General features: G+C 43.8%; 1 protein-coding gene across 1 annotated transcript in view; it reads right to left on the reverse strand.

Annotated features, from left to right (window-relative positions):
* LOC119166031 (endothelin-converting enzyme-like 1) overlaps positions 1-16,247 on the reverse strand; it is a 94,419-nt gene extending 78,172 nt beyond the window's left edge. Inside the window, exons 1-3 of the mRNA XM_075888191.1 lie at positions 16,184-16,247; positions 3,911-4,019; positions 1,795-1,904 (exon numbers count right to left, since the gene is read on the reverse strand). Coding sequence (XP_075744306.1) covers positions 1,795-1,904; positions 3,911-4,019; positions 16,184-16,247 — 283 coding nt within the window. The remainder of the gene's footprint in view (positions 1-1,794; positions 1,905-3,910; positions 4,020-16,183) is intronic.
* Positions 16,248-17,323: the final 1,076 nt, after the last annotated feature.

The following is a 17,323-nucleotide window of genomic DNA, read 5'->3' on the forward strand; positions in this document are numbered from 1 at the left end:
GTGTATGAGTAGCCTCACTATGCTACACCTGAGATGCCATACTGTTGTTGAACATTTCAGAGAGGCACAGAACTGTGTTAGTGAGGAAATTTACGCCACAGTGCGTGCTGCTGGGTCTATTATTACTGTCTCAGATTATATAAGGCTAAACCTAAGACAGACCTAAAGAATACACATTATTTCTCAAATAAATTTTATATAATTTCGTTTATATTTTATAATTTTCGTTAAGACTATGAGCAGAGTCTTGGTTTGTTTTGTGGGAAAAAAGTTTCGACAGGAAAATAAACTTTGAATTGTGCCAATGACGGCATATCTTATCCAGCACTAGAATGCACACTGATAAGAGAAAACAGTGAAAATACTGATAACAGAAACACACTGATAACACAGAAAGGATCTCGCTGGTCACGTGTTACATGCAAGAGCGTTACAGCTTTTTTGAAAAATAAAGAGACCTCAAAACTGTCACATCACCATAAGATTTTATAGTCGGTATTTTACGTCGAAGATTTTTTTGTCTGCATCAATATTTATTGCAATCCTTACCTTCTCTAACACACGCACTAGATGAGCAGGAAAATGCAGCCTTCTGTCGTTGAAGGTGATCTAAAAAGAAATACAGCGCAACAATTCTTTTATAAGAGGCCAAAATGTGTTAAAACTTTCATGTACCGAAATGGTATTCCTTCGAAAAATACACTTTCCAAGAACAATTATACTTTCCAAGAACAAACAAAAAGAACGGCGCAAAATACTTCCTTCAACGACAACTTTGTTAAAACTTTCATAGAAAATGTGAGCGGAAAACTTAACACTGTTTTGCTCACAACGATAATGCATATCTTTTGCCGTGATTCGCGTTTTTATGCAATGTCTGTCAAATACCTGCAAGAATACGAGAGGGCCTACGCATTAACATTAGCTGTTGTGATTCACTGATATTTCATTGCTTATTCTATTGATATTTGCGCATTTAAGTTTGCACGGGTAGAACTTTGCACTCTATGCTGCCAATCGCGAAAAGTTTTGTTTAGTTCACAGCTATAAAAAATACATCGAAGCAGCCATAAAAACCCAGCCTTGAACCTCATAGTAGCCTCTAAACAACACTTCTGTGCATGAGATTTTGTTACCCATTTGCGTTCAGAGCTATCATGATCAGTATGAATTTACCTCCCTTACCGGCTGCAGTTGAAGACTTTGATCACACACCTTTGTAGAGATAATGCAAAACAGAACTTCTAGAACACGACAATGATTGTTAAGACAGCTAACGTTTCAAAAACTGTCGCGGTTTCGCTATCCGACCTCTGGTTGAAAGAAGGCGAAGCAATTTCTCTTACCTGACTTCGTGTCGTTGACGATCTGTAATCTTTTGGATACTAAAAGTAAAAAGAACAGTTTTTTAAGGAGAGGTAAACTTGCTGGAATCGATTCACTTTGAATGAACTTGAATTAAGCGGAGGTGTCATTACAAAGAAATTCTCGTATAAAACACACATAAATTTGTGTATCAATATTGGCGTATCGTATCGGCGATTTTATCTTCGTGCATTTGGGGCTTCCTGCCTAGACTTCTAGCCTGCTCTCTGCTGTAACTACATTCAATCATACCAGCCATTACTCACTTCTGTTTTTAATTTTCTGGTGCCCCATGTCAGCTTTGTAAAACAGGCAGTCGTATGTCTTCATATCTCAAAAGCCCACTTGAATTTAGTATCCGAGGTATCTACGGAAAGTAATTGTACTTTTATATATTGCATTAGGGAAACTTTATGAAAGTGCGCTCACCGGTGTGTTTGACGGCGACAGTGGTGACGCTCACGGACACTGTCAGCAGACTGAGAACGGCCGCCACTGACGCACAGAGAATGATGTATCGCTTGACAGTCCACCTACGGCTAATTTTAGGTTGAGAATAAAAGGAATAAAATCAGGTGAGAATAAGGAGGCTCACAGTTTCCATGCTACGAATCACAGAATGAAGTCGGGAAATTCTCTGTAAAGTTCCGGAAAGTCCTTTCGAACATGCCGTCTCAATTACTGTATTATTTACGGCAAGCTGCATGCCATATAGGAAGCGTTTCATTCTATACCTTTGCTTGGCATACTTCTTTGGAAATTGTAGAAAGAAATAGGCCAGAGTGTTCTTGAGCCGTTTCTTATGGTAAGTTCAATATACATGCCTAAGATTGAGAACGCTGTATTGAGACATGCAACCTCTGAGTTGCGATACAAGGTAGGCGGCGTAACTTGTGACTCCATGACCATCATGCTCTACAGCTAGCTTCATTGTGCGGCACCAACACTATTTGTTGTTGATGGCTACTTTCGCAAACAGTGTTTTTGTTCATCCATATAACAACTGAGCCACCTCCATTCATAAAACACACCCAACATTTGATTAGTGCACTATAGTATTAAATGAAAGTAGCGTTAAATGAAATGTGACTGTGCTATATCATGACTAACAAAATGTATGTTGCCAAATCATAGGAAAATAAATATGATTAACGCAAGTTGTGGATTTTTCCTGTGATTTAGATCAGACGAAAAGCTTCTTAAAAGTCTTTTTTTTTCATTGCAGCAACAAGTAAATACACATTTTATGACTTTAAGCGGCATTGAACCTATTATTGAATTACAATTTCGTTTACACATTCCCATAAGTTTTACAATTTTCTGGGTTAAATAATGATGCACTACATAGTCCATTATCGTAGAATTTTTCTGGTCTGCTCGCACTTTAGCGGAGAGATTTCCATAAGAATAAACGAGTTCTTATGTAGATTGCGTCATTGAACGACCATGCAGCTTGAAAAAAAACCAGTGAAGTATGGCAGCACAATATATTTCCGCTATTTAAGTTAATCAATGCTTATTAAAATGTACAAGACAGCATGCATAACTAGCATAAACTGTATTAAAAAAGTAAGGCGAAATTTATTTTGAGGGAGTGACAGCTGGACACAGTCACTATCACATCACTGACTCGTATGACGTAAGCGCGATGTGCACTTCAAGATCATCCGCACAGTGGCAATTGTTTTCGAAGATCAAGAAAGCAATATTTTGGAAAATCGGGGAATACTAGAAAAAGACAGAACGCCAAATCAACCGACTTCCCATACCTGTTTACTGAGGGGGCGTATTTCTGAATTTTGCATATAAGCGCGCGAAAAAAAAAAGCTTCATAAAACGTTCTGAGTTGCAGCTTTCAGTGGTTTTCCTGCGATTTGTGTGTACGTAACAGTTAAGGCATCAAAAAGGCGCAGCTAAAAGAATCCCCGACGCCTATTGCTCCCTCTCCCCACAGTATTCACTTTCGTGCTTTGGGTATTTTTACCGTGAATCACAACAAACTTGGTTTGGGGAGGCAGCGCCGCGAGGGTCAAACGTAGGGTTGTTTTTCAAACGGAGTCAAAATAATGTAAGGGACAGTGTTGCACATTCTAGTAGACAGCGAAGGCAAATATAATGTGCTTAGAAAAAATTTCTCGCCATTTAGAGTACTAGGTACACTGCTAAGGGTGGGCATAACAGCGTCCCATGGGCCTCAGACTTGATGAGAACGAGTGCACTGAACAAACATGGTAGATAAAGGTGTCCACGGGTCACCCGAAGACTTTGCGCCCTATGTTCTAGGTTCGCCATGTAAATTAAAATGCACCAGAGTAGTCATGTCGATATTCGGGTAAGAACCAGGTTCTTTGTGCTACTCTTCCTTATTTACATGTGGGGCCCAATAAAATTAGTGAAAGTCAAATGTAAAATGCTAGTGTACGCGTACAAATTTCGTGTAGAAATGAGGTATATGAAGGATGTGTGTGGTTGTAACGCATCTTTTTATGTCACTTAATTGTTTACCGGAGGAAGGTGAAGGCAATTGCCGCTGCACAGTGCTTACCTGTCGGCGTCGTTGGATGGAAGGGGAGGAATGAGATCGTTGAAGCTCAGCTCGGGCTCCTCCGTTTGTTGCCGCTGTCTCCTTCGTCGAGTGCTGCCCAATGAGAACCCTGCAACACACATCACGTAAACCCCACAAACGGACTCATTTTTATGATTGAAACATAAGGAGGTCAATTTCTGTGACGAACCAAATACGCTAAAGGAACGTATACATCCATTATCAATTTTTCTATTTACCACTTCGTTATATATATATATATATATATATATATATATATATATATATATATATATATATATATATATATATATATATATATAATAAGGGAAAGAAGTGTATACCTAAGGGCTCATTTTTCCGTGTTTTAACACAATAATACTAAGATCTAGCAGACAGAAACGCCAACGAATGTACATGGGAAGTTACTAGAACCAATGAAATGTAAATAAGAAGAAAGAAAAGTGGATGAAGAAATAACCAGTTATTTCTTCATCCAGTTTTCTTTCTTCTTATTATATATATATATATATATATATATATATATATATATATATATATATTGTTACGAATAAATATAGCACCTGGTACTATATAAACTCTTTATTTAGGGCGAACTTGTGCCCGTAAACTCGAAGCTAAAAATGGTCAGCCAAAAAAATGTCTGTGCCCGCTGACTCTAACTTCGTCGGTCTCTTCTTCTGCTTCTCCAGTCTCGTGCCAGTCCCATGGCGTAGCATCGTGGCGCGTGCAGGACGGCGTTCCATGGCGCGGCTTTCTTGCTGCTTGCTTGACGGCTTTTACGAACGCGAATTGTGGTACGCGTCTTCTGCGATGGTCGAGCTGTGGCATTAGTCCCCCTCCTAGCACGCATCGCCCCGATGCGTAGAGCCGGCTGACAGTTTCTAAACAATAGGACTTGTCCTTGTGTTAGACGACGTTGTTAAGTTCCTGTCGTAGTACGGTTTTATACGTACTACATGTACAACTTCCGGGAGATTCCTGCGTCGTGTTGTGCATACTTGACCTTCAGGGATCACTTCGTAGTTTAATGGGCCTAGCTGACGAAGAACCCTGTAAGGGCCAAAATAGCGCCGCATAAGCTTTTCTGATAGGCCACGTGCACGTACAGGCGTCCAGACCCACACTTGGTCTCCAGGGGAGTATTGAACGTCCCTTCGTCTTAGATTGTAACGGTGCGCGTCGACGTTCTGCTGTTGAATGATGCGGTTCCGTGCTAGTTGTCGCGCCTCTTCTGCCCTTTCTACATATTCGCTTATGTCAGGGTCCTCTTCATTTGTGCTGTTGACAGGCAGCATCGCGTCTAATGTCGTTATTACTGTCCGACCATAAACAAGTTGAAATGGCGTGAAGTGGGTTGTCTCTTGAACTGCGGTATTGTATGCAAATGTAGCATACGGTAATATGGTGTCCCAAGTCCGATGCTCGACGTCCACATACATCGCGATCATGTCAGCAAGCGTCCTGTTCAGCCTTTCAGTTAACCCGTTAGTTTGCGGATGGTATGCGGTAGTTCTTCTGTGGTCGGTGTGCGTTAGTTTCATGACAGACTGTACTAGCCTGGCAGTGAACGCAGTTCCTTTGTCAGTTATAAGAACTTTAGGTGCGCCATGTCGCAGCACTATCTGGGTCACGAAAAACTGCGCCACTTCATTTGCCGTTCCTTTTGTGAGAGATGACGTCTCGGCATACCGGGTCATGTAGTCGGTTGCTACAACTATCCAGCGCTTCCCAAACGATGACATAGGGAATGGTCCTAGCAAATCCATTCCGACCTGCTCAAACGGGACTTTCGGTGGCTCTATCGGTTTCAAAAGACCTGCTGGTTTTAGCGGTGGTACTTTGCGTCTTTGGCATTCTCGACATGATCTTACGTAATGCTGTACTGAATCCATCAATTTTGGCCAGTAATATCTGCGGCGGATTTTTGCCAAAGTCCTACTAATGCCCAAGTGACCTGCCGATGGGTCATCATGACACGCTTCTAAAATTTCCGCTCGCAGTGATGATGGTATCAGCAGTAGGAACGTTTCACCGTTGTGTTGAAAGTTTCTCTTGTAGAGAACGTTGTTGCGGAGGACGTAGGAACGTAGTCCACGGACGAAAACTCGCGGTACTTCGACTTGCTGTCCCTCTAAGTATTGAATGACCAGAAGTAATTCTGGGTCCATTCGTTGATCATGAGCCATCTCCGACACATTCACAGCTCCAAGAAATGCGGAGTCTTGTTCATGCTCAGGAGACGAGTTCTGGATTGGTGCTCGTGACAAGCAGTCCGCGTCATTGTGCTTGTGGCCAGACTTGTAGACTACGGTGATGTCGTATTCTTGTAGACGTAGGCTCCATCTAGCAAGTCTTCCAGAAGGATCCTTGAGGTTCGCAAGCCAGCACAATGAATGATGGTCACTGATGGCTCGGAATGGTCTACCGTATAAATATGGACGGAACTTACTGATGGCCCATATAACTGCGAGACATTCCTTTTCCGTAGCTGAATAATTATACTCAGCTTTCGACAGAGTGCGGCTTGCATAAGCAATAACTTTTTCTTCCCCGTTCTGCCATTGAACAAGAATAGCACCGAGGCCAACGTTGCTGGCGTCCGTATGAATGTCTGTTTTGGCATCTTCGTCAAAATGAGCAAGTATGGGGGGTGACTGCAAACGCCGTCGTAACTCAGAGAAGGCGTCTTCTTGCTCTTGGTGCCAGATGAATGGCACACCTTCATCCACAATACGAAGAGACGAAACAATTGGTTGCTCCGCATGACACACGGCAACAGCGTTCTCTGTAGAAAAAGAAACTTGGGATTTCTGCAAGTCGATGATGGCACTGTTTGCTTGCAGAAAGTCCATGCCCAGAATTGCCTCACGGGAACATTCAGGGAGAACAATAAAACTGCAGACGTACACATGGCCTCTTATTCCCACTCTCGCTGTGCACAATCCTACGGGGCTGACTAAATGCCCGCCGGCGGTGCGTATCTGCGGTCCGGTCCAACGAGTGAGCACTTTCTTCAGCTTATTTGCGAGCATGCTACTAATTACTGAGTAATCTGCACCTGTGTCTATTAGCGCTATGGTTTCGACGTCGTCTATTCTGACTTGTAGCTCGGATGTCACGTCACCATTACTGCGCTTGTCCGTCGTTGTGTCAGTATCGTCGTCTGATCCCGTTAGCCATGGAGGGTTTTCAGTTTTTCGAAAATCAGCGGCCCTGCCTCCACAGGTCGCCGGTTCTAGTTTTCCCGTCGCGGGCTTGGTGAACGACGCCTCGGGAAAGTAGATGATGGGCGTGGACTCGGCGACCTATTGCGCATTGGTGCAATCGACCGCGATTCATGTCGCTGAGTGTTTGGATAGGCATAGCGCGAAGATAAATATTCTTCGATTTCGTAAGGGCGCTCACCGTTACGAGGGCAGGGCGCATTCACTGGAAAGCCACGTAGCCCGACCCGACGGTAGTGGCATGTCCGATAAAGATGACCTGCCTCCCCACAGTGGTAGCAGAGGGGCCGCCGGTCTGCCGTGCGCCATACATCACTTTTGCGGGGTCTTGCTTCTGGCATCGGCGCTGGAGTACTGCGAGGAAAGGTCGGTGGCATAACAGGAGCTTGTGCAAAGCTCGGGCGTCTCATGTCTTGCCGTACGACTTGCGCGTACGACAGCTGTGGCTGAGGTTCCGGTTGCGTGTAGTGTGGCACCTGAGGCTGCGGTTGAATAATTGCTTGCCGCACTTCTTCACGCCCAACGTCCGCGATTGAGGGCACCGCTGAAGGACTTTGAGGAAGTTGCAGTTTCTGGAGCTCCTCCTTAACAATAGCCCTCACCATTTCCCGGAGGACGTCAACGTTGGTGGGGAGGGTTGTTGACTCCGCCCTGACTGAAGAGACGCTGAAGTCTCTGTTGTACAGTCGTGCACGTTGTTGTAGTGTCCTTTCCATGGTCGTTGCCTCGGACCGAAACTCCGCCACAGTTCGCGGTGGATTACGCACCAGGCCTGCAAAAATTTCTTCCTTTACTCCGCGCATTAGGTGCCGCAACTTCTTCTCCTCGGCCATGTTTTGGTCGGCTCGGCGGAAGAGCCGTGACATGTCTTCTATGTACATGGCCACGCTCTCGTTATTCCGCTGGTTCCTCGCCTGAAGAGCAGCCTCTGCCTTCTCTTTGCGGTCCGTGTTCGGATAGGTTGCGATCAGCTCTCGTCGGAAGTCGTCCCATGACAGCAAGGACGCTTCGTGGTTCTCGAACCACGTACGTGCCGAATCTTGCAGGGCGACGTAAACGTAACGAAGTTTTCGGGCTTCGTCCCAACCATTCAAACGTGCAACGCGCTCGAAGCCTTCAAGCCAGTCCTCGGCGTCTTCAAAGGTCTCACCGTGGAAGACCTCTGGTGTACGTGGCGAATCCACGATGAGGTGAGATGGAGATGGCATCGACTGGGTGGCCATCGCAGTGACGCTTGTGCTTGAGGTCTCGACAGGTCTTGATGAGTCAATTAGGGGGCCAAACTCGGGCTGCTCACCACGTAGTCGGCGACTCGTGCGTTGGTGCACAGGTGTCAATTCTGCTGGCTCCAATCTTCTGGGATCTGGGCTTCTCCTTGCCTGTGGTGGGCTTGGAATCATACCCAGCACGTCCACCAGATTGTTACGAATAAATATAGCACCTGGTACTATATAAACTCTTTATTTAGGGCGAACTTGTGCCCGTAAACTCGAAGCTAAAAATGGTCAGCCAAAAAAATGTCTGTGCCCGCTGACTCTAACTTCGTCGGTCTCTTCTTCTGCTTCTCCAGTCTCGTGCCAGTCCCATGGCGTAGCATCGTGGCGCGTGCAGGACGGCGTTCCATGGCGCGGCTTTCTTGCTGCTTGCTTGACGGCTTTTACGAACGCGAATTGTGGTACGCGTCTTCTGCGATGGTCGAGCTGTGGCAATATATATATATATATACGTTAAACCAAACATATTAATCATCATCAACTTCTTTATACAGCCTTGCTTGCGATTGCGTTTCAACACATTTAAAGTTATAGCATTTACTCCAATGATTCAACTTCTCTTTATATTGAAAGACATTAGATCACTTAGCCACAGACGGGCTTTATCAATTCCTAAATACAATTTTATTACACGGAGTACATGAAGGAAAGAAGAGTGCATTTAGGGATTCGTTTTCTTTGTTACACAAGATATTTATGAGAACTAGTACGCAATGATGTGAAGAAAAGTATTGGGGTAGTATCAGAAGTAACTACAACGTAAATGTAAACAATGAAAACGACACAAAAGATAGCTTGCCGCTGAAAGAACCAAACCGGCGACCCTCTAATAACGCGTCCGATGCTCTGCTAACCAGATACGGCAGTGTTGATCCCACTGTCCGCTTTATAGAGTGCTTATACGCATTTAAAGATGGTAGTTTCAGTCGGCCAGTACGAGACCTCCTCTAAGTATAAAGAAAAGAAGTGTAATTTTAAGTTCATTATGAGTGTTACACAGCGCTGGCGTAAGCTTACAAGTTCTTAGCCAGTTGAACAGTACCCGGGGACACACAATATCATTACATTGATCGTTACTTTGTGTTCACTTGCAGCATGCTCCTCTGCCAGCCTTCGAGTGCATAATGACAACAGTTATTCAGTCACCACGAAATGTCATAGAGATAGCGTGACAGTTTCGTTCCGCCGATGTCGTAAGATTGCCGAGATGATAATTAGCAATCTTTGAAGCGTATCGTTAAGAGGGCACCTGTATGCTTTCTAGAAAATTGTTTGTTGCTTAACTTACCAGAAAGAGCACTCATTGTCGACGAGTTCCCAGACATCTTGAAATCACCTGTCATACAAAAGTTCATGACATCACTATTAAAGACACCCTGAATCAATAAATATGCGTATATAGTAGATTTTGTTCTCATTGAAGCCGTCTGTGTGTTGTGAACATCTGAGCTGTAGTTCTCATCTTGAGTACTTAGTTTCCGCACGCCTGTGTAGAGACATTAGTATTCCATTTCGACGTGGTAACTTTTACCGAACTTATATAGTGTATTGCGGCGTATAGGAAGATTAGTAATGCACAAATAACTGAGTATGGATAATATGGATAACAGGCTGCATACCTCAAAGACTGTAAGCTCTTCTTGTTCTTCTTCTACTAGTTCGGAGCGGCGTGCTTCATATTGATGATGATCATGACTGCATGCGTGTCTGGTGCATGACCGCTGTCCGAGAGGAAAATGGAAAATAAGACAGGGTGGGTGCTTAAACAATATAGATAACGTCAGTATACGTAAGCAAAAACCCCAAATAAAGCACCGACATGAAAAAAGCGGCGATTTAAGTAATTAGACAACCAAAGGGGAGGGGGAAAGCCAGGACTTCATGGGAAGCACAGCACAGATACAGCAAAAGCTGAAAGAGCAGACATTTCAGGGCCTTTTTTTTTAAGCAGTCCTCGGGCAACCGCCAAAATCACACTTCCATGGAGCCGCCATGCTCAGAAGCATGAACATAATTTTTCAACATGAGCATTCAACATGAGCATAATTTTTGCATAACTTTCCCTATGTCATTATTTGTTATTCTTCAGAGAAGCGTGGTACCCGCTACACACCTGTAGCCATTATGTGCACTCGATTTATGGTATGGCTGACGAAAATTGAGGAATATGCTTTAGGCTTTTGTAATGAGTTGGATCATTTAACGGCTCATTTTTCACGCAATTCACATTCTGTGGCACCTGGTTCTTGTCTTTCACTGTTCTAAACTGCTTAATTATTTATGGCAATGCCATTTATTACCCAACATCAAGCCTGCCTTAGGCCGTTTTCAACAAACTTTCAAGCACTGCCGTAGCTCAATGGTATGATACTGGCACGCAAACAACCCGGTTCAAATCCATTCTTTTCTAAATATTTCGTACCTATTAGCCTTTTTTTTCTTACTTAGCGCTAGAGTAGTTACGGATACCGGCTGTGGTGGTGACATCGAGAGATAACTACACTGCTAAAATAGGCCATTGTTGCGATCTCTGAACAGATTTTGCTGTAGGAAGTGAGTGGTACTGAACCATCGCTTCGTTGCTGACCACACTCAGGGCAATAAAAAAAGGCTGATTGGTTTGTGAAGCACTGGAATTGGCTCAGAACACGCTTCATTCGTATGCAGACTATTTTTATTGTGAATAATTTTATCATTATTTCCTTGAAAATAAAGGGTCAGAGAACCGCCAATGACTGCACAATTGTAACTCTCTCTGCCTCTCACCACATGTGTGTGTGGGTTCCTTAAATAGAGGGAGTGGGCGAAGTTTTACTTAAACGTCACCCACCCATCTCCATCATTCGACGTGCTTATAGAAGTACAAGTCTTGCAAATAAGTTGAAGGTTCGACAAAAATTTGTCAGGTGACCTGGGACTGATTCGCACTTCGAGAAAAGTCTAGGGCCCTCGTTATTTTACTTATTCGCCACTTTCTGAACCTCAAGTCTCGACTAGCTTTATTTCAAAGCAATCAGGTTTTCAACAGCTGTTGCAAATGCTTCTGTCTTATCTAAATTCCAATGCGAAACTGGCTTCTTTTGTGTACGCCTAATGGAAGGAAGACGATTGCCATAGCTGTGCACCGGTTGCAACAAACCCGCACTTTAGAAAGGAAATTGGCGATAAAACCACTCGAAAATAACATGATCTTTGCTCAAGGTGAGCTCGAATTCTGCTTTACGAATTAGTTTCATGTTGTTCTGGTGCAACCAAATCGTGTCGCCTACAGGACTCGTCTGATGAAATAAACTCTACCGGACAGGCTTCAATCGAAACTCGATAAAAATATCATGATGTCTTTCATACAGTGATGAATTAGAGGAATGGAATAGCACTGCCCGTACTATCCCGGAGGGGGAAGGGGATGTTTTTTTTTCCATTCCGAGGAATGTGATGGAATTGAATAGAGGCAAGCTCTAATTGTCCGGAATAGAACCGAGGCCCCCAATGAGCAAAACTAGGCGTCATACGCAGATTTTCTGCCTGGAAACCTAAATAAGGCGGCAACGATGACTTTTAAATGTGAAGTACATTATTGCGTACTGAAAACACTTTTGGCCTCTATCTATCTATCTATCTATCTATCTATCTATCTATCTATCTATCTATCTATCTATCTATCTATCTATCTATCTATCTATCTATCTATCTATCTATCTATCTATCTATCTATCTATCTATCTATCTATCTATCTATCTATCTATCTATCTGTCTGTCTGTCTGTCTGTCTGTCTGTCTGTCTGTCTGTCTGTCTGTCTGCCTGTGTCTGTCTGTCTGTCTGTCTGTCTGCCTGTCTGTCTGTCTGTCTGTCTGTCTGTCTGTCTGTCTGTCTGTCTGTCTGTCTGTCTGTCTGTCTGTCTGGCTGGCTGGCTGGCTGGCTGGCTGGCTGGCTGTACAGCCGTCATGTCGGGTTACCGTCAATCGTAGTTAGGCACAGAGGTTGATTGGTATAGCAGTGTAGAGGGCTATCATACCTGTTAGCCCCAGCGCAAACACACAGGCCTGGTATCAGCTTACTGCTTCTGGTGTTGCTAATATTCATGTTGCTGTTGGAATCGTTACGCAACTGCAAACAGCTGCCCTACATAACATATGCAGCTGTTTAAGGTATGTGTGCGTAGATTTGTACAAATATTGAGTGCCACTTCGTAATGTTTTGCTCAATAAATATATAAAGCACATTCACCTTGCATCCACATGTTTTGCGTGCTTCGCATAACATCGATTCCCAAGGTACGTGTGATCGGCCAATTTTTTTTTTTGGTTGCAGTAGAGAATATTGTTGCTGGAGAGGACAGAAAGTCGTTTGGTTACCGCCGCATTCTTCTGGTTGCCAGCCACGCCAAGGCAGAACCAAATGAATTGAAGGCAGCAGCGGCAGTAATCTGATGTCACGGTTTCTTCATCCACGCGTTTGCGAATGGGTTCACGCAGCATCTCAACCAGCTCGCACCTTAAGATGCCGACCGCAGTGACTTCAATGAAAGAAATCAATAACCAAATCAAATGCACCTGCTCTTATCTGTCCCATCATATCCGTGGAGACTGGATGTAGGGATTTAAATAGGGATATATCTCCCAACAACGCCACTCAATGCATGAAATGCCCTGCCCCCGTGGTGCATTAGAAACTCGCTCGAGAAATGGGCCATTGGTGAACGCAAACCGTAAGCGCCTAATGCTACGTCATACGCGCCTGTTCTCAGTATAGCATCAGGTAACAAACACAGTACAAGGTGCCTGTCGGTACCTGATCCTGATTGCAGCAATTAAGTAATAGTGAACCGAGATTTCAGTGATTTATTGCCAAACAAATGAGGCCAAATAGTATAGCTATCGGCGCAAATAGTCTCTTACCGAGCACTTTTAGTTAACACTGAATCAGCTAAGTTTTTAAAAAGGTGTCACGACTTTGCCTACAAAACGAAGTTTGCTCTCATTTATCGATGAGTCTTTTGAATTATTAGTAATATCAACGCTTTAGAAGGAAGCAGTGTAAGTTCTTTCCGTTGTTTATGACAGAGGGTCTTAAGCGAAATGGCATTATTATTATGCAATTAGGATAGCCAACAAATGATTTCCTGACAGTTCTGAATTTTGCCATCCTTGTTTCAAATTTAGAACGTTTATTAACGATGCCAGTCTGTTTTCTGGGCTGCCTGTGAAGTTGGTGATGTTGGGTCACTGACTAACCAAACTGGCTCTGACCTGCTTACGTCCCCTACACCCGATTAACCAGTCTCGTACCAAAGATCTTAAAGTCAACTCAACTAGCAAGCCCTGGTCACGAAATTCAGTTCCTGTAGGGCCGTGTCAGGCAGAAATGTTTAAGCCGGAAGAGCGACATTCCACCAGAACGTCAGTGCACCTTGCACATTGAATTGCCATTTTGCATACTTGGGAAAGAAAGTTGGCCTCAGCATTTAGAAACATATCGACGCCGCCCTCCAGATATGGTTAAATTTGGATGCTTACTTTCAACTATCAAGTTTTACTACACGGTTACGTTAAGATCTACACCTATATAGTGACAGGTTGTAAACCCTTACAAAATAATTGGATGAAGGCACTCAAATGTGTGCCGAACCTCTAGCAAAAGGTACGCACTGGGGCGCATGTGTGAGACCGCTAGTCATACGTAAATGATTTAGTGAATGGCATACGGAAGAAGCACTGTGATTATCTATGTACAATACATACGCTTCATCTCAGCAGAATCCACGTTTGCCATTGCCTACTTTTTACTTGTACTATTTTTTCTCTCTGCGTTGCCTAGAACAAACGCTTCTGTTTGTTCCCAGCACAGAGAACTCGCACTCATGGAAACAGCGGGACGCTCTTGTGTGGGGAAAGGACGAAGCCGCATATGTAAGCCTTGTTTGCGTAGAAAACAGACGCTGACGTGCCGTGTGACTCAGCACCAGAAACGGCTGACGTCCAGTGGTGCGTGAAAAGAGTCTGCCTCCTGCGTCGAAGGGGAAATCGGAGACAGTGACGAATGAGGAAGCGGCGTGCGGCTGCCTGTTTTTCCTAGAAGGGCACGCCTGGATACACTGAGGACCGGAGGGGATACTATACAGACCCGGGGATTGGTGATGCTGGAGCAGTAGTGGAGATGAAGCTCTGAAAACAGCTCTCTGAAGGCAATAAGCAACTTCCTTCATACTGTATCATCCTGCTGGAAGCAAGTGTTCACAAAAGCAGTAGTGAAGTAAGCAAAGTGACCCTCACTCTGGCAAACATTTATAACGCACATATTGATACAAATGTCCAAATGAATTTACGAACGAGCAGTTTTGTTAATGTGGTGACACTATTGCTATAGGAAAGTGGAGGCTTTTGTCCAGTATACATTGTCAACGAATCAGCAATATGTATCTGACAAATATCTGCGGTTTCAATACAGTTCTTGGCCTGCACATCTTATATTTTTCAACAAAGTTTTCGAGTTTATTAGTTCAAAGATACCTGTATTATCTTTCTTCTTGACTGAATCATTGCAGTGCTTTCCATATAACGAAAACCTCCACACTAATGGCCGGTACAGTTATGCCGAAGGTGACTAATACAACAGCCGTTAAGAGCACCACAAGCATTCACTTCACAGCTTCACCTTTTTTTCATTTTCGCATATTTTATTCCGGAAGTGGTTTTTTACACATTTCTTACACACTTCAGTGGCTTGGTAGGACAGGTAATCAGAGGAAGTTTCAGAGCACATTTAAGGTTTTCTTCACCGTAATATAAAGTCAATTCCCGACTTGAAGTGAAAATACTGTTGGTTTGGCTGCGAAGCCATCAGTTTTTCTCAGTAAAAAGTTGGCAAAAATTTTGACTATGTTTTCAGCAAAATCTCTTGAGGCGTTTTTCTTTTATTGCTATCTAAGAGTCAACAAGTACAGTAGGATATATCTGTTCCGCCCCTTATTATCAGTTCAATGCATACCAAATTTGACGGGCATCATCCATCTAAGTTTTATAGAAACCAGAATGTCGCTCTTTCCTGCTCGATGTAGTCGTTAGAAATGCTTTCATTCACAGATATTTACTTTCAGTCGCAGCTGTGCGTTTAATTAAAGAGGTGGTGCCATACAAATCCGAGGCTATAACAAGCCTCTTGTGGGTTTCTTCTGTATGCCACATGAAGGGTCGGACACAGCAAGAATGTGTGTGTCTTTTAGATTTATTTATATATAATTAAAAGAGCCTCGATGTCAGATTTTGTATGTCTAAGTAGCCTATTTTTGCATTTATGCTATTGTTTTGTTCTGTTCTTTTGCTACTTCTTGTATTTTGATAATAATTATTCAATGTAGCACTGTTTGCTGAATGTTTTAACATTTCGCGTAGCGAAGCAACGTCTGGCCGAATGGCCTTTAGCTTCGCTTCGTTTTTCTGTATCTTTCCAGAAATAAAATCTGTTCAACTTCAAAATTCAAAAATATATTACTGCGATAGCAATTATATGGACACTCTCCACTGGTGTTTGCCGCTGGCATCGGTGTCGTTGTCGCCGTCACTCACTGTATACGTATACGTATCTACATATATGTAAACGCAAGAAAGGAAATATTTGAGCAAAAAAACTCTGGCGCGCAGAATCGAACGTGGGACCTCTAAATCGTGAATGCGAGGCGTTAGCCACTGAGCCACGCAGGAGCACCTCCTTCACCTTTCGAACGGCAAACTATTTATATCTACTACTTACCGCTGTTGATGGGCCTCTCGGGAGGATCTAACGTGTTTTCAGCATTACCAGCAAGATCGCACATTGAGCGTGCTTCACCAAATCGTCACGACGCGGCGGCGCACGCTCTCATCTCCCACGCGTATTTTGCCCCGCGGAGAGGATGGAGTGGACACTCACTGGCGCACCCTTATCACGCGGTAGGGTGGATCGTACGTCTTGGCTGACGTTAGGCTTTTACTGGAACGATTCTGTTGTTACCGGGTGCACAAACGTCACTGCCGTCGTTGCACAGTCTCCGTTTGTGAAAAGGGCACGCTTTTCAGACACAGCGAAGTAACAACCGAGACAATTATTTGCGTTCATCTGTACCACTGAGTACGTTTTATGCGTCATTTGTGCGTAGAAAAGTGGGGCACGTTTTGATCTGCTTGCGAATCTGCGAGTGACCTTCAAATTTGTTGCTATCGCGTTCATTGCTGCGTCATTGCGGCAAAGCTATGAATTTTTCCAGTTGATTTCCAAAATGCACATCACTGCTCGTCTGCACGATCGGGTCCCATTGCCAGCGCACCACCACTGACGCAGCTCTACAAGAAGGGCAGCAAAACTTCAAATGTCACAGAAGATCTGTAGTGTCATGAGGAATCTGCGCCCCTCCACAACTTATATACCCACACGTGATCGCTTGCTACACAGCTTGCTGCTGCTGCCATAATAATTAGTTGGGGGGTTTGTATTGCCGATAATTTTGTGACACATGCGTGCGCGAGAAGACGATACCAGTTACGTGCGCTACAGCGTTGTGTGGTCATGTGACTAAGCCACCTACATTTATACGTCATTGCCCAATGAATGGAACCCCTGACAGCGAAAGTTTTGTTTGAGGGTTTCGTTACTGTCTCTTGAAGCTTTGCATCTGGTAAATCCGAATCTATATCGTAATTACTCTAACGCAACGTTTATTAGGGTTTGTGGTGGTATTTCAGAACGATTTCGCGTGAATTCTAAGGGTCCGCCTAATTAACTATAAAAACTAGCGCCCCCAATGAAGCAGCACCTGAGACTATTTGCGATCATGCTTCGGTGAGGCTGAAACGCGCTGTTTTGAAATAGGGGGATCCGTGAGTGGTGAAGAATGAAACGATGTTCGTAATTTGG

Source organism: Rhipicephalus microplus, chromosome 3 (genome assembly GCF_043290135.1).
Source record: "Rhipicephalus microplus isolate Deutch F79 chromosome 3, USDA_Rmic, whole genome shotgun sequence".
Lineage (NCBI taxonomy): Eukaryota > Metazoa > Arthropoda > Arachnida > Ixodida > Ixodidae > Rhipicephalus > Rhipicephalus microplus.